The sequence below is a fragment of the Haliaeetus albicilla genome, chromosome 14 (genome assembly GCF_947461875.1).
Source record: "Haliaeetus albicilla chromosome 14, bHalAlb1.1, whole genome shotgun sequence".
Classification (NCBI taxonomy): domain Eukaryota; kingdom Metazoa; phylum Chordata; class Aves; order Accipitriformes; family Accipitridae; genus Haliaeetus; species Haliaeetus albicilla.
In genome coordinates, this window is record NC_091496.1 from 30,127,921 (window position 1) to 30,150,397 (window position 22,477).

Below are 22,477 nucleotides of genomic sequence, written 5' to 3' on the forward strand. Positions count from 1 at the left end.
GCTAAAATAAGTATGACTGTGAATTGTTTGTGAATTTGTATGTAAATAATTTGTATGTAAAGATACTATCCTTTGGTGGAAGATGCTATGAAGGTGGAAAATCATTCTGGAAAATCGTGATTAAAAAAATAATAATCAAGTATCTGCTCATCAGCTTCTGATTTTCATTTATCTGGCTCTTGCAATGCATAGACTCTAGTAGATAAAATAGCGATGAGTGTTACTATATTTATAGCTTAAACTTGGACCATATCTCTGTGGATGTTAAGGTGATGTGCTTTGACCCGCAGACTTATTTGACTAGAAATTTGCCCTATAGTCCATGGCTCAAAATCTAACAAGCCTCGTTTGCTGTTTAACTAAATCTGTTGTGTCACTTCCCTCCCCCCACCCCGACATACTTATTCTTTTGACCTATTGTATTCCTTGTTGTTCATGTGAATTGCACGTACTCAGGACCCCAGCACATTACTACTTCTTTCACGTTGAAAAGCTAGTTTTTCACAAGTCCCATTTGAAGTAGGTGTTTATCAACTGATCTGGTTAGCAAAGAACAGATGAATGAGGAAATTGTAGTAAAGAGAAATCAGCACTTTTAAATCGCTTTTGAAGTTAAAAATAAACACTAAGTATCCATCCTGGTTTGGGAGCATAGTTTTACTGAATGAAAATAGAATGGAATTTAACACTGTGTAATTACTTGTGCTGAGAACAGACAATTTAAGTCCTATACCCTGACTGGTTTGCTCATCAAAGGTACAGTCAGTCTGGGGAGGGGAATCTCAGCAGTGAAAGTCTCGTGGTACATGTGAAGGGCCAAGTTATATTGTAAAGTGAACACTGAAAACCTGTCCTAAAAAAAAAAAAAAAAAAAATCAAATTTTAGCGAATATTGCAGCTATCATACCGGTAAATGAGGGGCTGCCTAGTTTCAACACTCTGCTTTATTACATATGTCACCTAACTCTAGAGCCTAAATCAGAGGTTATCTGCTGGCCAACTTGGAGATACCGTAATTGTATTTGAAGAGTCTGAAAAAGCTGATTGAGAAATGAGCTATCAAAAGACTTTAGACTGGATTATTCTTAAATACTTTCTGTCTGGTAAAAGGAGTATTTGTATTGAAATAACCCCTGCAAAAATCAATGAAGACAGTACTGTGATGGGCTACTTCCTTCCTCTGCTGTTTCTGATGGGTTAACTGGGAGCCAGCATTGACCAGGTACCCTGGTTTTGTACCACGTCACACAAAATAATTATGGACAGTTCTATGTACTTCCTAATACTCTGTACTAATTAATTACTTGGTTATTTTAATGTTGAGTTTAGTAAACAGTTTCATTTCACTGTATGGTTCTGCGAGAGTTCATGCTCTTTGTATCCTGTTATGGAAGTCCCACGTTTACTGGCAGTGTCAGTATACGCTGTGGGTGCAGGGTTTGTTTCTTCCCTTTGCAACGGGCGCTGAGGCTAGTTTGTTACGAGTATGTACTTCATTTTTACTGCATTATGCTTGTATAAGAAGTAAGATGCCTGCAGAAAGTTTGCATTTTCTGGGAATCAGCGTTCTTGGTTCTCCTTTGTTTTTAATGTTAAATGATACGCAGTAAAGGCAACCACTTCTTTTCATCAGGCTTCTCATAAGTATGTATCCTGTGTAATTTAATTTACATGGAGTAGTGCATTGAAAGATGTGAACAACGCTTTGTCATAAATTAATGACACTTAACGTGGCATTTAAAAAAGAAACGTATTTCTCAGAATATAAGATTCTTGGTCCTCTTACAGTAGATGGGTCTGTTTTTACTGATTTTAATGGATTTCACCTGTTGATGGAATGAGAGTTAGGTAAAAGATTCATAGAGGAAATGTAGATCTAAAGCTGTTTGTTTTTTCCCCTTCTCTCAGCCTTCTTTGAATCCTGGGGGAAGACAAGCATCTGATGTAGTGCTCTTAAACCATTGGAGCATTCGAAATTATGATGTACAACGTGGGGACATTGTGTCATTGGTGTAAGTAATTTTGCATACATTTCAATACATGCTTATATAAATGTTGAGGCATCAGTATTTAATATTTAATCTAGAATACTGTAAGTATGTATATGAACAAGGAACATAAAGTTTTTAATAATGCTTTATTGTTATTCCTGTAATCAGGTTTCAAAACTCAGATGTTCAAAGAATGCATTACCAAGTTTTTGCTTGAAAGGAATGCAGTGTAAGATATTATGTGATACAGTATATATGCATACTGAAACTGCTAAGAAAAAAGAGCTGTGAGATGAGAGAAAATAGATGAAACATTATGTGGCTTAATGGAGTATACTTTTTAAGTTGTTTGGGTATGCACTCATATTTGTGAGAAAAGTAGTGTTTCTTTACTGATTAACACTTTTTTTTTTCCTCTGGAGAAATCTGACTACTGAATAAAATTCTAAATAAGATCACAGGAATTCAACCATCTCCATAAAGGACAAATGTAGCAAAAAAAAAAAAAAAAATTTAAATTTGTAATGGGGAGGTCTATGTATCAAGCCTAAAGGTGGCAGTGTTTCGCTGTTGAAAAAATTCAAGACTAACAGAGGACAGAAACTCCATTTCATCCTTAATGTAATATAGAAATGGAATGTCAAAGTGTGCATAACTGACACAATGATGCAATACATACTCATGCTCCATGCTTGGATAGTTTAAACTTAAAGTTTTAGTTTTGTAAGTGAAATGCACAATATGTAGATTATAACAGAATTGTCTTTGGAAACTATATTATCTGGCTTCCTTTTTGTCATATATCTCTTCTGATTGTCCCATTTTTTTGCCTACCTCTTACTGTAGTGGTAATTTGTATGACAGTTTTCACTACCAGCTCTTAAAGCAGACTCTCTCATGTAGTCGTCTTTGGTTAGAAACTTAAAATTTACTTTATGGTCTGTCTTATTGTCTGGCACGTAAGATTTTCTGTAAATGGTCTAGCTGCAATTATGCATTTATTCATGTTTGCAACACCTAATATTGCAAAAGGACTCCAATTTCAGGTCACTTAATGACTGCTTGTAAAATTTGATTCTGTCTGTGTGTGCATTCCTCTGCCCAAGTCATGCTCTGGTGATTGTTTAAAACAATGAATGTAACTGATTAGTAATTAATAGACTGAACAGAAGATGAGCATGTTGTCTGATCAGAACACAGAATGAATAGTTTCATTCTTATTATACTTCTTGAAGGTTTGTGCTACCATCTGAGCCATTTGCATTGATTGCTTTCACTTTGCTGTATGTTTGGGCATGATAACTAATATTTTAGATGCTGTGGGGGTTTTGTATATTTTGGAAATTTTGCTTATTATTGGTGGAGATCATATACACCCACATGGAAGAAGTCACATTGTATTTATGCACTGTACTGAGGTTTTTCTTAATCTTTGGAAAAGTACACTGAATAATCAGACTGGAGAATTCAAAAAGCATGTTAAGAGCAATACAAAGGAAGTTAATGTAAAAATAATCTATTGAGTAGTTTTGATCTGAAAATATTGAAGGATATTTTATATATCAGTAACAACTTTTAAGTTAAGTACTTCATGATACACGTTTGTTAGAAGCAGCTTTGGCCTACTAGCTTATTGTAATGTGAAGTTTTTAATTGTGTTGTAAAGCCTTGCAGGATATAGTATCTGGATGTGATTTTGTACCCATGTGAGTTGTTTGAGACTTAACTTTTGATACATGAGGCTTTTATTGTGTAAACAGGTTAATATTTTTATCCTTTTCATTTTGATCGTTTACCTATGATTTCTGTAACTCGCTAGTGAATAGATATCCCATGTATACACATGAATTTTACTCAGTGGTCCTCAGAGGATTTGGCTGATTTAGGCAAGGCATGAACAGGGAAGGCCAGTCTTCTATCAGCTGCTGCTTTTTCTGTTCCTGTCAGAAATTCAGATGAGAAAGTGTTGGTGTGACTGAGATAGGCAGATGGATATGTAAACCTGCTTTCATATCCTGCTTGGCTGCTTAACATTTATCCACTGTCTCCTCTTTGCTAAGTCATAGTAGAAAATAGCTATGAGGTTGTGGGAGGGTGGTCTTTTGCAGAACAAGAGCTGAGGTCAAATATTGCTTGACCAGGGCCATCCAAGCTCTTTGCTTTCTTCATACCATCAGAAATACTGTGTCATTCTGCATGGGTGCTGTTTCTATCACAACTCTTAAAAGGGATCGTTGAGATCCCAACTGGCAAAGTCCAGTGTAAGTAGATGGCCAACAGCCAAACCTTGGAGCAAAGAGATGCGTTAGTCTTGGTGGCCCTGGACACCCCAAGGGAGGATCAATCAGCCTGTGATTATGCTTGTGATACTGCTTGCAGATTCAAAAGTTTTTCCTCTCTTGTCCAATCTAGTTCTTGATGAACATATATATTTTTGTTATTTGCTGACTTTAGTTACAAATGAGCACCCTGTTCCCAAGCACTTGGTGGTGTTTATGCCTACTTAAGGTATGATGACTGCATGTTTATGGAAACCTGTGTCATGTGTCTCTGTCATCCCTGTCTCTGCATCTGATGTAGAAGTAACTATGCATCATAACCACAGCTGTGAAATTAGCCAGTGCATGTGCACGCATGTGCACATACCTGGGTTTAGACATAATATTTAGAATGGCATTAGTCCTTAAAAGTCTAAAATTGGAGTCAGATAAAACCAATGGAGAGAATAGTTGGTAGCAAAGAATGATTTGTTTACTTGCAGTTCAGTGTTTTACAAACAGTTAAATCTTACCTCGGCTTTTTGGAAGATGTTTTAAGTTAACATTTTTCCTTTCAGGTTGAACTCATCCTTCCTGATACCAGAATTAAGAGAGCTCAATGTTACATGTTCTGACTTTTGAACTCACAATTTTAAGTTGTCTCAGAACTAAGGGAAATTATTATGCTTAATTTGATCACTTGCTTGAGTGCTTAATTTAGATACTGCTATATTACTGGGACTTAATAAGCTAAAAATCAAAACAGGAATATTTTTCAATAAATTAAATAATTTCCATTATTACGTGTTCCAGAATACTACCTTTGCATGTCTTAAACAGACACAAAAAGAAGTGTGTTATTTTCTTTGTTTTGGAAATGCGTTTATTTGTCTTCAAAGAGAGAAAGTAGTCATGTGGCACATGAGGTCATCTTTAAAAGATAAATAATGCATATTTTTACCAGGCAGGCCTTGATCTTGCAATAACTTTTGTGGTGGAACAGGCATTTTGTTTTGTAAGAGCTCTGCTGAGGTAGATCCCAACACTTATGTAGTACTTTATCAGATACTGCAGAATGAGTTATAAGATGAGTAGGCTTCTCCCAGCTGGTTTTACTCTGTAAAGTTTGAGTGCCAACAGCATTGTAGCTGTAGCAGTATGCATCACAGCGGGGGCTGTGCAATTCATGCAGGTCCTTGGGAATATATTTTGCAGCTGCACTTCCTGGTACTAATGGGGATAGTGCTCTTCTATTGCGTATTAATGGACATTTTTGCCAACTTACCTATATGTAATTTGATTTCTACTGTGTACAAATGCAGGCATTGTTATAAAAAGATGTTGCCAAAGAGGTATTTATAGGTCTGGAATTCATTTTGCTCGTCTCTGCTGAAAACCTTATATCCCGATTGTAAAATCGTGCCCTCTTTTTATTCCAAAATTCCTGTCTTAATGTCAAAAAAAGTTGTTGCAATATGTAGAAGATAGCAACATTAGCGTGTGTATGTAAAATGGGTATTTTATCAACATGACAAAATTTAAGGAAGCTTTTGAAATGAAGGCACAACAGTATTATTTCAGACATTTTAAATGTTTTTTTTTAAATAAATAAAGATTTGGACATCGTCTTGTTCTTTACTTGGTTAATAGGTTTTTAGCAAAGGAGTTAACAATGACTGCACTATAAATTTGGTTGTTAGATTTTTGAATGATGAAGTTTCAAGGCTGTAAATATTCACAGATACCAATTTTAACCTTTGGAGGTTGTGTTACTTCTGTAATAGAGAGAACACCTTCTCCAAGGTGTGACTGAGAGTGGGAACCTACTTGCTGGGTAGGTTGTCAGGTGTCCCTCCATTTCTAATTTAGAATGTGTGCTTATGTGTTAAATAAAAATAGCTATGCTAATTTAATCTGGAAAAAGATTGAGAACCAATGCTGTTTGTTCTGTACATTCTGAATGGTAACATGCGTCTAAAGTTTTGAGGTATAATAGCTAAGTGAAAATGGGCAGTATATTTAAAAACATGCTTTTAAAGGTCAGCTATAATAATAAGGAAATAAATGTACATTTTATTAGCTTCTTGTGAGTTCTTATATAGAAGTATAACTGCTTTAAGTACAAAACCAACTTTTTACCTAGAAAATTCCTTGGCTTCTGTCACTGCTTCCTCTGACTGTAAGATTATGTTCAGACCTTTTGGCAAACTCCCTTACTTTTGGTAACTGCTAAGTATTTTTGTGCAAGGTTATGTGTGTTTGAGTTCTGAAGAATTCAGTGCAAATCAGCATTCTGGAGGAAGAATCAAAGTACTGCATGTCAGGTTGTCTCTGCGGCTGTGTCCCTCGCTGACATCTGTTCAGAAATGAGGATTGGAAAAGATAGTTGCTATGATGATTTTATGTGATGGTTCAACAAGTTTCAGCCTATTCGCACAAATCTGAATAATCAAAATTTTGGAGGAATGTGGTCCTGTTCAGTTGATGGAAACAAAAGAGTTCTCAAATGGTACAAAGTGAACACATACTATTCATAAAACATCACTAATTGGAATTTCATTAATAAGACTAGCCTAGTAAAATAAAAACCAGTAAGAAGGTACTTACTGAAGGAGCTGCCTTGAATTTGAATCAGTAGTTGTAATTATGAATAGACTTTCTACTAAATTCTGATAGATGTAACATGAGTGGATATTTAATGGTTTTTGTATTATTTTTAAGGAAGCTTCTTTCTGACTAAAATACTGAACAACCTTTTACGAATACCTCTGGTTGACCTTCTTAAGTCTTCCAATTTCTATTCTATTTTTGTTTGTACTTGGGTCCCTGTACCAAGTCATCTGTCTTTTGGCAGGTAGGACATTGCAAAGGAGGTTGTGCTGACATAGAAGCTAAATAATCACTTTACTTTCTGTGCCTCAGTGACCTCAGAAAATCTTTTCCTATTCTGTTCTTTTAGCTGGGACACCCCCCCCCCCACCCCCCCCATGTCTTTTCCTTATAAAAATCAAATATGTAGTTCTGCTTTTATTGTCTGTGTTACAATCTAATCTTAGAGTAGATATCATACTATATATGAGTGTGTTAATACTGTTGGTGAAAGAAAGACTTGCATCTTCTATTCATAAAGCAAGTAAAATCCATTTTCTAAAGAAAGTTTTCAGATACTGTACCTGATCCCTGGTTTTATTATGAAGTGCTTAGGGTAGGTTTAAGTAGGCAATTATTGTAATACTGTGGAAACTGAGGAGTTGTGAAGGAAAGAAGTTGTAGTTAAATTTATGGTTATTTAATTTAAAGCCTATGCATATGAGTAGGAAGTTTACAAGTTTTGATTGCAAGAACCATTGCTGGAGACAGTTTGGCTAGAATCCTTAGACCAAAAAGTAACATACGTGGATGTTATGGCTTAGAGATTCTTTAGTGGTCAGATTGCAATTTGGAGAATTAAAAATAAATATATTTTCTTTTCTAAAAAGTTAATGACGGTTGATGATGTGGAAGGCAGTTAGATGGCCTGGGCCATTTGTAAAAGAGGTGTTAGTTGATTGGGAAGACAACTGTATTGTTGTAAGTGGTACCAGTGAGAACTCTGTGTTCTGATTGATTTTGATTTTTATCAGCCTTGCTATTGCATTAAGTACCTCGCTATTGAATTAAGAAACAAATTGTTGCTTGTTGAATATTTATTAGAGTATCTATTAGAATCTACATCGCAAGTTTAATAAAAACCATTTCATTGATTACCGAGTTAAGCTGATCGGACAAAAGCAAACATTAAGCTCACATATGTTAAGTTAACGTAAACAAGAATGTGGCCAATGGGTAATTAAAAAAGAAGAAATTGTCATTCTGTGACAGCAATGTAAATCAGATAAAATTATTAAATCTACACCAGGTACTTGATAGGATATAAGTGGATCTAGAACCTTGCTATGAGATCAGCAATTTTGGCTCTAAAAGCAAATGTTGAGATTTAATAACAGGAGACCATTATCTGAATCAGTTTTTTTATTCTAGTTAGCATCCCTTGAATAAATTTATGGACATCAGTATGGTTGTCAGAAATTCTGTTTAAAATGTGAATTCCTATTAGTTAGAAAATAGTTTAATCTTAATACTATTAATAATATAGTTCCATGAGTTCTTCTCTGAGGTATTGCTCTTACAGTGGCTGAAGGGTGTGACTTGGAAAAAGTATAAATCACTATTATTGTGTCTTTTGCTGTCGGTTTTGTTTTTGGGTTTGTTTTTTTTTTTTGCTGCGTATAGTCTTTGCTTTTCATTTAAAATGCAGCATTGAGAGACTTGACAAAAATAATTAAAATCAGATGCACAGTCTGTGATATTTGGTTGAATTTACTGCTGAGATAAGTAGCATGAAATTTCTCTAAGACATATTCTAGTGAAAGTGGAGGGAAGTTACGACCTTGCCAACCTCAGTACCAATTCAATAGCATCAAGATTAAAGCTGTTCCATACAGGATCATCTACAGATCTGTACTCCTTGTTTTAAGTATTTTGTTTCTTGGCCCGTCTGTATTTACACCGGAATAACTGTGAGTTATGGTTATGTTGCAACTCAGCCAGATTAGGATGTGAATAATAAAAACAAGTTACATTTGAAGTTTCATCCTGTCTGATTCTTTGGAAGGCAAGATGGGAGGAAAAAGTGGTTCTGTTGTAAGATGATCAGATAAGGTGTTAGCAGCAAATTAATGCATGAGGAGGACCTATGTTCTGCTGAAGGAGGACTGTTTACAGTAATTTTCAATCTCAAACCAAAATTAATTTATTTATTCACTCAATTCAGTTATTTTCAGTTCACTTTTTAGTGATCAGACATGTGAAGAAGAGAAGGGGGGGGAAAAAACCTATTCTAACAAATGAAATAAGTTTTACCTGCCTCTATTCAATAGAAAAGGGAATGGCATAGAATAGGTTTTTCTAGTATTCTTGATGATGGGCAGTCATAGTATGTTGGAGAACCTGGGTCTAAATGGAGAGCTGCTTGAAATGTTGCAGAAATCACAGCCATGACTTGATTGGCTGGAAAGCTGTCTCTGCTCCTGCAGCACTCTGCCTTGCAGTGTGATGGCTGACTGCCCTGCGAAGGTCACGTTGAATGAAAGGTGCTTGAAACCTGCCTTGGTTTAGAAAAATGTCACTTTCACCGTTCGAAATATTTATAATTTAAATGCTAGGAACTTGCTTTGCTTTAAGCAGAATCTGGTGATATAAATGCATGCTGTGATGTATGTACAGAAGGGTAACGGTATATTTTTCCTAAACTTTTTTTTGTTTAATGGTAAGAAAATCTGACAACTCTGATAGGGAAATATTTGTTATATTTTTTTTCCCAGTACATTTCCAACTGCTGAGAAGAAAATACTGGTTATTTATGACTCGCATTGCTTGTAGGTACCTAGAGCTAGGAAAGGTTTTACAAGACAGTGAAACAGTCTACACAATCTCATTGCTGGAAGTGGCAGAAAATATGGTTGTTTCAGCAACTACTGGGGATTCCAATGGTCATTCTCTATAGGGTATTCAGATCAGACACCTCCTTAAGTAAATTCAGACTGAACATTGGTGATGGTATAGGATAAAAAAGTCACAGGTATTCATATAGTTATCCTTCAATGAAAATATCAAGTGTATTTTTGATTATGATAAGTATAGATGGACCATAATTTTTGAATGTGTACTTCATCTGCTGAACAGCTAGCTTGAAGCTTTAAAGGATTGTTAAACTGAAGGCGAACTGATAGTTGAAAGTAATTTCCTTCCCTTGAAGATAAAGAACTTGAGGAAGCCGATGCACCACCTATGATTCCTGAAGAAGATAACATATCAAAGACTTAAACTTAGGTTCCACTGAACTGATGAAAGGCTGAGTGCTGAATTGATGAAATACTAGATTCAGTTTAAGATAAACTTCTCACTAGATTAAGATCTTACCTTTCATATTGCTTTACTTGAATCGTGAATGGTACACATTTTGGGTCTAAAGATGCTGTATCAACTTCTATTGTGAAGAAGTTTTTCTATACTTAGAAAGAGAGGGAGTAATGAAAATCTCTTTTGTAGAACAACTCTGGAGATCAGCTTACCCTCCTTTAATATCAAGCCTTGCATATTCCAATGCTAAGTTCTGTTACCTGCAATAGTCTGAAAGCTTTAACAGAGAAATGTACGTAGGGTATTGTAATGTGAGTCAGCAATGCTTGAAACCTAGTATGCAGTAATTTTTGTTAAGTGATGAAGCTTGATAATTTTTTTTTTAAAGTCCTGGACATAAGCTATTAAAGAAATGAAATTTGGTTCTGTAGTTTTTGAGTACACAAAAAGATATCTAAAGACATTTCAGCCTTTTGTGCAGTTAGGCTGCTTTTATTTTGTGTACAATCTGGGAAATACTAAGGTGATATTTTATTATATGGGATATTTCATACAGCGTGTTCTTGGACAAATTATAGTTTAAATACTGCCACAGCTGACTTCATATCTTTTAGTAATAACTTCCCCTAAGCCAGTTTAGTCAGTTGTATTATGAGCAACCATAAATATTAACTACAGAATGTTACTTCTAGGAATCTTTCAATGAACTATACATATGCTGACAAAGTGAATTCTGCTTACACATCAAAAATATTTATTTCCAATCTAATTGGTGAAGTTGGAAGAAAAACCATGGGTCTTGACCTGTGCTGAGTATATTGTGGACATGAATATTTTTGCATGTAATAAGCAGTCTTGGCCTTGTTTTCTGTTTTTTCAGCCTGTTAGCAAAGGCAAAAACAAGGGAATGGCAAATTATCAGGTTTAAAATGATAATTAACCTCATCATCACTGTATTTTCTAGGGAAATTATATTAGGCTGTATTCATGAATGTAACATTAGTTTTTTATGTGCAATCAGCTGCTCCTGGAAAGTGCAGTTGAACAAAATTTAGCTTTAAATACATGCATATATATTTGTTCATCTGAGAGGCGACCTCACTGCTGTTGTCAACTGTCTATCTGTTGATTAGCTACAGAGAAATGAAGTCAAATTCTTCTCAGAGGTGCACAGCAGAGGGATGAGAGACAATGGTCACAATTGCAGCAAGGGGCATTCTGACCAGATACAAGGGAAAAAAACAAAAGCAGAATTAGAATGGCTAAGTCATTAGACAGAGAGACTATGAAACCTCCATCCTTGGAGCTATTTAAAACTTGACTGGCAAAAGCCCGAGCACCCTGATCTGCCTTAGCAGTTGTGTCTGTTTTGGCCAGCAGTTGAAGTACATGACTTTCAGAGGTCCCTTCCAACCTGAATTATACTGTTTGTCTGCATCAGGTGGAATTTCAGCAGTGGAACTTTTAAGATATGAGACATAATAGCTATACCCTTTCAAAGTTAGAAGTCAACATTACCAGTTAGTGTTTACAATATGCATTGTGTTGTTTTTATTTTGTTTTATAGCATGGAAGTGGAGTTTCTAAAACCCTCTTATTCTGTAGATGTGGTTGTGATATGCGTCTTATAGCAGCTTCTAAAAGAGCCAGTCATGCATTGGGAGCCTGTTGTGTTAATAGCTGAACATACAGAGAATGGTAAGATTGAATTTGGATTTTATAACTAGATTGTAAATTCTCTAAAGGAGAAACAATGAGTAGATTCAGGCAGATGCATATGGTGAGAAATCAGTGGGGTGGGTGGCAGTCTGCATGCAGATGGCTGAACACTGGGTCATGTTTAACATACTATAGTAAAGGGAACTGCTTTGCAAATGTACGTGGAGAGCAGTTCCCAAGTGAGGACAGGAGCCTGGAAAAGTACACAAGTAATTGTTTGCTCACTTGTTAAATTTTCAATTAAGTTTGACCGGATTCATTCATAAGGGACAGGGTCAACATTTTGACTGTAAATAGGAGAGAAATGTGTCAGGAATAAAGTATAAAAGATGCCTAAATTAAAGGCAAAAAAATTAATATGATAGAAAACTGAAAGCAAAGAGAGGGGTTACCTACAAATTTTAATGTCATGGCTGTAATTTAATGACTTGATGTAGGAAGAATCTACAAGAATCTTTTTTTAATTTATTTTGTAAATAGAACTTAAATTGATTTGAACTTGACCTGTGTTCTCTGCCAATGAGGAGCAGAACGATCTAGCCTGCTAGTCTCTAGCCACGCAGCTCAGTTTTTCCCTGGTAGTATAGGTATTTTCTTTTATGGCTACCTTTGTGAAATGTAAAGAAGTAGTATATAAACAGAAATTTGGACTAGGGAAAAAGGTAGAAGTAAAAACTTAAAGTTATAGTTCATGTAAAACCATGATCCATAGCATAATGCCATTTAGGGTTTCGGTAATTAATAGTATATATATTAAGGCAAAAAAGAGATACATAGTGAGCATATTTCTTGTGTTATGTGTTGCTTTATATGTTTGCTTTAAGGGACAAATTAGTGGCATTCTCAGAACAATAACTTTGATGTTTCAAGAACTAGGGCAACTGTAATGAGAGAAGTGTGGTCTTGCCATATAAAGGGAAGTATACTGTCAGCAAGCAAAAGATAATAGCATCCTGTACACCCAGAAGGCCTGCTGTGATGTTCGCGTCTGCATAAGATCCCCTTTGCCCTCAGAACAGTCTATTTTTAAACTGGTGCTGAGTTTGACCTTAGTAAAGAGGTACTGTTGGAAGGTTTTTAAATGCGTGATCATGCACAGTGTGTTCCTCAGTCCTGTAGGACACTGACAGTAGTATTTTTTCCACAGCAAATTTGTATTACTTTGCACTTCCCTTGAGTTCAAAGGCTTATCTGTTTAACATTAAAGGGGGAAACTTGATTACAAATTATATTCCGTATCCTTAATTGATAATAGCTTAGCTGAATCCAGGAGACAGAATTGGAGACTTAGCTTCATTGTTCCAAACAGCTTCTGATGAGATGTTTTCAGATTTCTGATTAAAATAGGAATAGCTTCCATAGAACGTGAAATGCTGATGTTGTTAACTACATTTCCCTCACTGTGAGCTGTGATTTCTTTGTAAAACTTACAAAGAATATAGTTTGTTCTAGGTGAATATAACCACTACTTCATAGGAACAGCGTGCACACCTCTGAGAGTTGAAGGGGGCTGTCGGTATAGTTAGTGTATGTTTATTGTGACATATTTTTAATACCTTGCAAAGACAGGAAATTGTAAGAACAATAATCTTTCATGGGCCTCTTGTGACCTTCTAAGACAATGTTTGACCTTTACATTATCCCATGATATCCGGACTGTAATATTGAATGTTAGTTAGATTTTTTTTAAATAAGTTGACTTAACACTTGTCACCCTTACTGCATGAAACCTTATGCTTTCCTGTGGTCAGACAGTGCTTTTTGTGCATCAGCAGGACTGCAGTACTACTGCTTAATTGAGAGAGAGGGCACCTCATTCCATGTGTTTTAAAACCAACAGTGATGGGAAGGTGCAATGTTGGGATAAGTCTTTACTGGGAGAAATTTATGATGTGAAAATGTGTTAGCTAACATTAAGTTAAACCTGATTTAGCAAAACAAAGGGCCTTTGAATGTCTGAACCCAAATTTAGCAGAAAAGAAGTGTATCTTAATATCTGAAACTTTGTCTAGATGCTTCTTAGTTTTGATAATTGAAACAGCTGAGCATGTTTGCATAGAATAGTTCCTCCTCTTTATTTCCCTTTTGGTCTGTCCTTTTTGAGGCATTATCTCGGTGGTTACCTTTGAGAGAGTTTTGAGTAGCTGACCTTCCAATTTTATTCTTCTGGTCAGTTCTCATTTGTAATCCTGTGGCCATTTCTGATGTTGAAGACATTACAGAGTTTGTGAATGCATAAAGTGGGTTGACATTTATGGAAGTATTTATGGAATGTAATAGTTGATTTTGTGTTGTGTTACCTTAAAACCAGAGGACTGTTGTCTGCAGCTTAGGAGCTGTTGTCTCCCAGGTTTCTAAAATCTGCCACCATTTTTCCAGCTGTCTTATTCTAAATAGTTTCCCCTTTTCTTCTTTATAACACTTAACCAGGTTTTTTGTGTGTGTTTGTTTTTATGTATGTTTTAATCAGCCTTTAGCTGTGGTTAGTGAACAGGTATGATACAATGTATCTCTCTAGTCTGTATGTGAATGAATTGACACATTTGAAAATACTTAGAGCTTGCAAAGACTCTTAACACTTGAGGTTAGGATTTCAGTGGTATAACTATATGCAAGGCAACTTAGCAGAGTTTTTCAGTTCACAAGATTTGCTAATGCAGCAGCAGTTAACCGCCAAGGGAAATTTAAATTCGAAGGGACTCTTCATGTCCTGATTTGTAAAAGGCCTCCTGGGCCATTCTAGAAATTTCTGCTAGCAACTACATTTAGCTCTACTGTGTGGCTTGTTTCAATTCCTGTGTGCAGCTGTATACTGTTTGCTGAAGCTCATGAGGTATTACATTGCAGCAACAAGTACATTGTTTAGGTGGTAGCGGCAGGGCTAGCAAACATGTGTCAGCCCCTGGTATTCAGACAACATGTACGGAGCATTTAGTATTATTAGCACAAAGCATTACTTCAGGCTAGAAATAATCCATTTTGGTATCTCTAATCTACCAGTTACACTCCTGCTTTATGATATGTTAATAGTAATATCACTGTTACTGGAATGGGCTCAGTAAAGATTCTGCTGTTTTTCTCTTTGTCTCATACTTGCAGTTGACAAAGTAAACAAATAAAGCATGTCAATACTACTTTTGTCACAAGCTTCATCTACATGAAGATAAGTCAGACAGTTTTTCATGTTATATCTCATGAAGAACCCTTTTTTTAAACAAACACTTTGAACACAACAGGTTTACAATTCCTGTATTCATATGTTCCTGATAAGTCTCCCATGTGTTTTCTAAGAATAAACTGATTTGGGGGATTGCTATGAAAGTTTGATCCAAGTACAAAAGGTGAACAAATACAGACTGGTATGAATAGCTGATATTCAAAGTGATCTTTAACTTAGGAAGACAATTAGCCACACTAGGAATTCGTGAACTGTAATAGCAAAATTATTAACAGATGTGAATTGGTGAGATTATCATTACAAAAAACAGTATCCGTGATATACATTCTGGCAAATAAGAGGCTTGCATAATAATTTAATAATGCTTATTATGTGTATCTAATATTTGTAGACTAATTTCAGATTACATAATATGGGAAATATTAATTATGGACACATAGAGGTCATATTTTGAAACAGTTGGCATGCAGTCGCAGAATGACTGCAGCATATCACTCACACCCATTGCAAAAGTTCTTAAATGTGTATGCTCTTTATGAAAGTCAATCATTTTCTCCTTTCCCTGGGTGACTTGGAACAAAAGCAATGGTTGGTGCTGCTGAGAATCCAGACTGTGAAAGGATTTGGAATCCCTGTAGTCATAATTCCTTAGAGCGTATGAGGTTCATATTGCCTGTGAGAAGAGAGAGTGTAATCCCCGTCTTGCTCTTCCAACCTACAGCCCAAAAGATTACTCTCAGCTTTTTCTCCTTAGGGTCTAAATCCAATATATATTTTAAACCAGTTCAGAAAATCAGAAGACTTAAAAAAAATAGCAAAAAGGAAAATGTTAAATGTATTTATTTTACAGTTTATTAAAACCCCAATGATTAAAGAATGGTATTTACACTCTTTTAGTGTGTTGATTTATAGATGTGTTTATGGTCTATATGGTATATAAAATTTTTAGATCCTAGAATGACGCAGTGTTGTATTTGAAAACAAAGTCCTTGTTCATCAGATTGTACATGCAGCAGCTGAAGGTCCTCTGCATAGAATGGTAAGCTTCCAGTTGGATATGGGGATTATTAAGTGTCTTAGTAATGAATAGGAAATATATGTGAGGTTTTTTTCAGTTTAGGTTTAAAAAAAATAATCATTCTGACTTGTGTGTTTACAGGCAAATGAGATCTCTTTCTAAAGTTGTTTTCTGGCTGTCTTTGGATTGTTATATTCAGGAGGATACTAATAAGCTGAAGGGAATTTGTAGCACTGCAACCAATGTGATTATGAGATTTATACAGAGGGATGCTAAAGAACCACATATTTAGGTTTGTCTCCAGTTAATGGTTTTTGGTGCTTAGATTGCATCTGTATCCGAGGTCCTACCCAAGCCACAGATGGTGTGCTACTGGACGATGAACTGCTTTTCAACCCCCACTCCATTTGAGTGTGTAAATCTTAGGATGTCAATCATGTGACTTTAAATCAATCCTAATAAACACGTACAGAAACATCAGAGAGAAAACAAGGAAGCTGAGAACAGGCCTGTCATGGAGAAAAAAGTTAAATGATCGACACTTCATGAGATTGTTCTGGTTTTGTTGATCCTAACTGCATTTTGGTGGAGTCTCTTCAGCAAAGATTCTAGAGAAGGAGGTGTGATATCTTCATTTTACTTCTGATTTGGTTTTATTTTGTTTTATCATTGTAGACTTCCTTAAACAAATAGGTTACATTAATACTTTCCTTTTTCAGTGCTTGCAACAGACTAGTTAATCTGTTAAAGTTTGGCCAGCAAGCAAATCTGTTTCCTCTCTTCATAACATCTTTTGATTTGTTTTGTTTTTTTTTTTTCATTTGAAGAGTCTCTAACGAAGCCTTAAGGATGAAGCCTCTAGGCTGTTATTTTATTCTTATTTGTATTTTGTCATGCCTAAGGGTGCTGATTTTGGACAAGAGCATCGTTGTTCAAGAAACTCCACGTAGATTTCTTTGTTGCCTCAAGGGGGATTTCTGCCTTAAACTTACTCCAATTATCTCTATTGTTTTAATAGTTAGATATCATAAATCAAGCCTACATACTAGAATTTTTCTCTAGTCAATGGAGAAAAATGAGTGCTTCCAGAAATGAGTTTTTATCAATTATCATTAGACATTTTGTTTTAAATGATGGGCTAAATAAATGCCATGGATTTTAGTTTAGATTAAAAACATATTTCTGTATGAATTGTCCACTGCTGTCCCTAAACTAGGTGACCAAATATTAATGAAATTATTTGAATTTGTTTCACCATACAATTTTAAGGATTATTTACATGCAATTTACTTATGCTAAGAAAAAATACTTTCCACGTTACATCTTAAATTACAGAGTGACATCTCTTACTCTTCACTGTACGTATCTTGGAGACGCCTTTTGTGAGATGGTAATAGCTGACCAACAAGGGTCTTCAATTTTACAGTCAAATTTTCATCCTGTTGTGATAAAGCATCTGTTAATGAGTTATACTTGCAGGTAATTAAATAATATTGGGGGTCTTCCTTATTCTTCCTGTATTTACACCAATATTTTCTCTTTTCCCTTCCTTCCTCTCTGTTAAACCACACAGAATAAAAAAAGGTCATCATTTAATGAATGACCCCTTGGATCACAGATGCTGACAAAATGAAGCCTGAAATTTTAAATTGGCTGGCTGCTGTTATCTTAACAGAGCCCATTAAAGTCACACAAGAGAGCATAACTTATTATGTAGTGAAACTGTGACTTTTTCATGGTTTCTTTGTAAACATGACAAAATTTATGGATGGCAGTAGTGATACTAAGTTGACAGAATTAAAACCACTGTTTATGGATACAGTTCAGTAACTTGATTTAATTAGATTCTCACCACATTGATCTAAGAGGATTTTCAAGCAGTATTTTATGATGAGAGTTTAAAAAAGAATGCTGAAGTACTCACACAAGTGATGAATCGAAAGAAATATTTTCATTTAAATACATATACATATTTAACTAAATACTTATTGTTTAGGCTCTTGCGCTTTGAAACAGCATACAGTGTTTTGTACAGGGGCTTTGGCCACTGTACAATCCCAGACTTCATCTTTGACTGATAGTATACTGATGGTATACTGCATTAACACTGGGTGTATTAGTATAACAGAGACAGATTCAGCTCTACTCAAGCAGACACATTAGAAGTGGGACGTCAAAATCCAGGATCCATTGATAGTATTGACTATAATGCGAACTTCCGATCCTTAGTTCCTTTATTGATACCTATATTTAACATGCTGTATGGAACAGTTTCAGAAGTGAGTGAGGTTATTAGGATAATCACTTATCTTTGAATCTGTCAGAGCAGATAATGCCTTTTCATTTCTTCTTTCCTGGTTTCTTCCTGGTCCTTTCCTTTCTCAGGCTACCACGACATGATGCAAGAAAGTTGAAAAAAATTAATGAAATTACTGGTACGAATTTATGGAGATGTCAGTGTTACATAAGGGCTTGTGTTCCATTAAATATGGTAAATGGTTGTAAGGACACTGTGTTGTATGCATCTTAGAAGTACTTGACAGATTTTACTTGAAAAAACAACATTACCAAGAAATAGCATTCACCGTATAGAAAAGAGTTTGTGTTTCATTTTATTCTGCACTAGAATGAGATTATAAAATTGAAGTCAAAATTCGTAACACTTTTAAAACACAAAATAATTTTTATATTTGTTGATTGTGGAAGGTTTAAAAGGAGCAGTACCTTCAACTAGGAACAAATAGGTGAAAGCTGGCCTAGTCCCAACTTATTGCAAGCCACAATAAATCTTGAAATGAAGTCCTTCAGTGAGTGCTCTGGTAGCAAGAAGCTGGGACATCCTTTAAACCACAGATTTATAAATTAAGTTTTTGGTACAGCAATTGCCAAAATAAGATGGACAGTCAGAAACTGGAATGTGGATGTTTAAGTCCAATGAAGTCTGAAGCTACTTACTGGAAATCTCTGACAAAGAAAACATTTACTCCAGCATCTATTTCCAAAACGGGCAAAAGAAGGTGGCAAGTGTTATGTGGTTTCCTTATCTGTGGTCCATTCCTCTTGTAGTTCCACAGCATTGACAGCCATTGGATAAGCTTCTTTCCATCAATATAGTCCCTGAATAAACTAAACAACTAAACAAATTCAGGGACAGCTGACTAACTGCTAAATGTTACCTCTCTGTACAACTTCCTGTGGTAACAAACTGCAAATATTATCAGATATTTTTTGTTCTTCATCCAGGGAATATAATAAATCCATGCATCTAAGTATTAGGTTTCAAATTTGGATTTCAAATTTAGCTGAAAATTGTACCAGTGTTGCATATCTCAGTAGCTCGCTATGTAGAATCCAGGTTTGAATGTATGGGAGTCTGAGCATCGTCTTCAGAGTATCAGTTGGAAGTGAAGAATCTCTCCAGATTCACTGTTCTTAAATATAAGTTGCCAGTTTTGTGAAGAGTGTGTATCTCTTGCTCAAACTTCACCTTCCTTTGCAGGGATATTGTAGCAAAATGAGAAATACTCAAAGATGATCTCCGGTTTCTGTACTTTATGTACTGTAAGAAGGTATCCATAGACCAGACATTGAGTTCCAACATTAACGTTGTGTCTTCCATTATCATTAGCTCCAAGCTAGATGGTTTGTATCTAGTATTAAATTTATATCTTAGTGTTATCAAGATGTATCTGAAGAAGTAGTTCTGGAAGAAGAAAATGAATGCCATGATAATTTTCTTCATATCCATGATTAGTGCTGGTGCTCTTAGAATGAGCTATATTTATTTGATTTTTAGTAACTTTTGCCATTTTTTTATACTCCCAACTTGCATCTGTGAAGACTGTCATTGTGAAATCCATACAAAATAAAAAAGCAGGAGAAAGATTCATGTACTTTCAAAATTAAACTTCACTGCTGTGTTATAGTAAGAAATGTGACTGTAGCCAGATGTATTGGTTTTATGTAGGTTTTTTTTATGATGGTTTCAAATTCTGCTATCAAACTTCAAAGTTTATTATGAATCCTACAAAAAATAATGTTTCCCAAATGACATAAAAAACCTCAAAGACCTCGACACCTGTGCTGCTCTTTTTTTTATTTCTCATGCTAATGATTCATAATGTATCTAATACTTTTATTTGTTGTTTACAAAATCCTGCTGTGCTACCTTTATGCTGTGTGTTAAAATTAGTGGAAACAGCAATGGTTCAGGGAGAGGAGCAAGGTGTATTGAAGAAAATGATAGTCTTTAAACTTACGTAAATCTGGTTTTGTACTTTTCATTGCACAATGGATTCCTTTTTTACAGTTACTGGTTTAACTTTAGAAATTCACAGCCACTCAAGTATTTTCCTCTTACTGATGAAAGAACGTCATGACAATGTTGAAGGCTGCTGCACAATAGGAACAAAGATTTTGTTTTACTAAATATACCAAACTCTGACCAACATTGACGTACTCGCTTGGTTGCTTTCTAGTTCAGTTATAAAAATAACCCAGCAAAGCTTCCTTCTATAAAAGGATTATTCTAGGGAACATTTGCTTTACAAAGAATAAAATATATTCTGTGTTACTACATTTGACAGAACATGCGGTATTCTTATCCTGTATTTACAATGAAGTGATGCTCTTTCTCTATTACTAGAATTCAGAGATTATTTTCTTAGAATGATACAAAAAACCCCTTCCTTAAGGAATTTCATGGTATATTTTAAAAAACATTTTCTTTTTATAGTGTTCTTCATACTAAGATAAATAATAGAATCTCTAAGGCATGATGGAAGATATATGGGAAGAGCTTCTACTGTAATGAAAACTAGTGCAGTCTGAAGGGATTCTACAGTAAAACAGGACTAATCTAAGAAAACACAGCTATAATATTGCTGAATGTTTTCACTTTCAGGCATTTTGCAGAATGCTGATGTAGCCAATAAAAGGGCACATTCATCAAAATGCGTAATTTAATTTAAAAAAAAAACAAAACAAACCACACCAGTTTAAGTATACAGTACTCAGATTTCACATGAAGGTGAAGAAACCCCTTAGGACATTTAAAATTTATGAGGACTCTTGTGATTTCATTCATTACGTTGACAATATGCACAGCTTCTTTTGAAAATGGATTGGACCAAAAAAGGTGAACAGACGTGGTCGTAATAGCTCTTCCCATAGTGTGTGCTGAATTATGAGAGTTACTTCTGGTTATACGTTACCCAGGAGGACTGTTTAATGTGCTTGCTTATATAGACTGCAAATTTTTAGCTGTGGGCTGGTATCTGTATTGAACCATAAATTTACAGTTGATGTATTGCTTTCTAGGCAGACAACTCACACTCTGATAGAATTAAGGGTGAGAATTGATTTCCTGCTAAATAAGACACATTTTGGTTTAAAGTATAATAAATGGAAACTGGAGTCTCTATATGAAAGCAGATATATGTTGTAAATATTGCATATACAAAAAAAGGCTTTTATAATTATAGATTTGCATATAGATATGGAAAGATACCTTCTGAATGAAAACAATATCTATAACCTTTTTACCATTTGAATTTCAATTGACAGAAATATTTCTGCTAATGTATTTCTGACAGCTGTGGCTACATCTCTATTCTAACAATATACCATACTATCAAAATATACTTTCAGCTTGTTTTTAGCTTGTATTAAGTACTGAGGTGAATATTGCATGAGTTAGTGGTCTCATATGCTCGTAAGTACCATAACAAAAAAATGCTTTATGGCAAAAAAAAATAATTAAGTGGTGATTGCTTATCAGCTATGTGCCAGCAAAGGTCTTCGTGAAGTTTGGACGGAGGCTGATTCACTAAGATGCAGAGCAAAATCTTTTATGAACTGAAGCAGTTTTTTTTCTAATCAGCAGTTAAGCTGCCAAGTGAGCCTGCTTAATTTCACTTCCACCCTGTGAAAAACAGCTGCTGTTTTAGCACTTTCACAATACTGATACAAGAAGTAAAGGAAGAAAGAAACTACCTCTGCTGGCAGAATAAGGAAAACTTTGCTGTGTTATTTTGACTTAATTTATATTTGGAATTACATCTTGGTTCAGAATTAAAAAAACCTCAGTCTCCCCTTCCCCCCTGCCCCATGCACTCTCTTTTTTCTCTCCTCTTTCTCTGTGTTGTTTTTGCAGTGAAGAATGCGCTGTGTGAAGTTTAATGAACTTGGATCATTCCTCATCAAAGAGAGATTTATCCTGGAGGATTTCAAGCCATGTTTTTTCTTTAGAACTATTTGCTATAAACTTTTTCAGTTGACATGAAATAATGTGTATCTTTCTTGAGTATAAAGGAAACATTTTTCTGTAAGTATTATTTCCCAATTGTAGTCTCATTTTGTGTCAAAGCTGTGTTTCTGTCCAGAAGAAACACCCCATCCATCTAGGTTTTAT

At 35.2% G+C, this 22,477-nt stretch overlaps 1 protein-coding gene across 7 annotated transcripts in view; it reads left to right on the plus strand.

Moving 5' to 3' along the window:
* Window positions 1–22,477, plus strand: part of IMMP2L (inner mitochondrial membrane peptidase subunit 2) — a 469,191-nt gene that overhangs the window by 15,564 nt on the left and 431,150 nt on the right. For all 7 annotated transcript variants that reach the window (XR_011327801.1, XM_069802131.1, XM_069802132.1 and 4 more), the window contains exon 3: window positions 1,909–2,012. Coding sequence is in view for 6 of the 7 variants with exons in the window: in XM_069802131.1 (XP_069658232.1) it covers window positions 1,909–2,012 (104 nt within the window). In the remaining variant the exon portion in view is untranslated. The remainder of the gene's footprint in view (window positions 1–1,908; window positions 2,013–22,477) is intronic.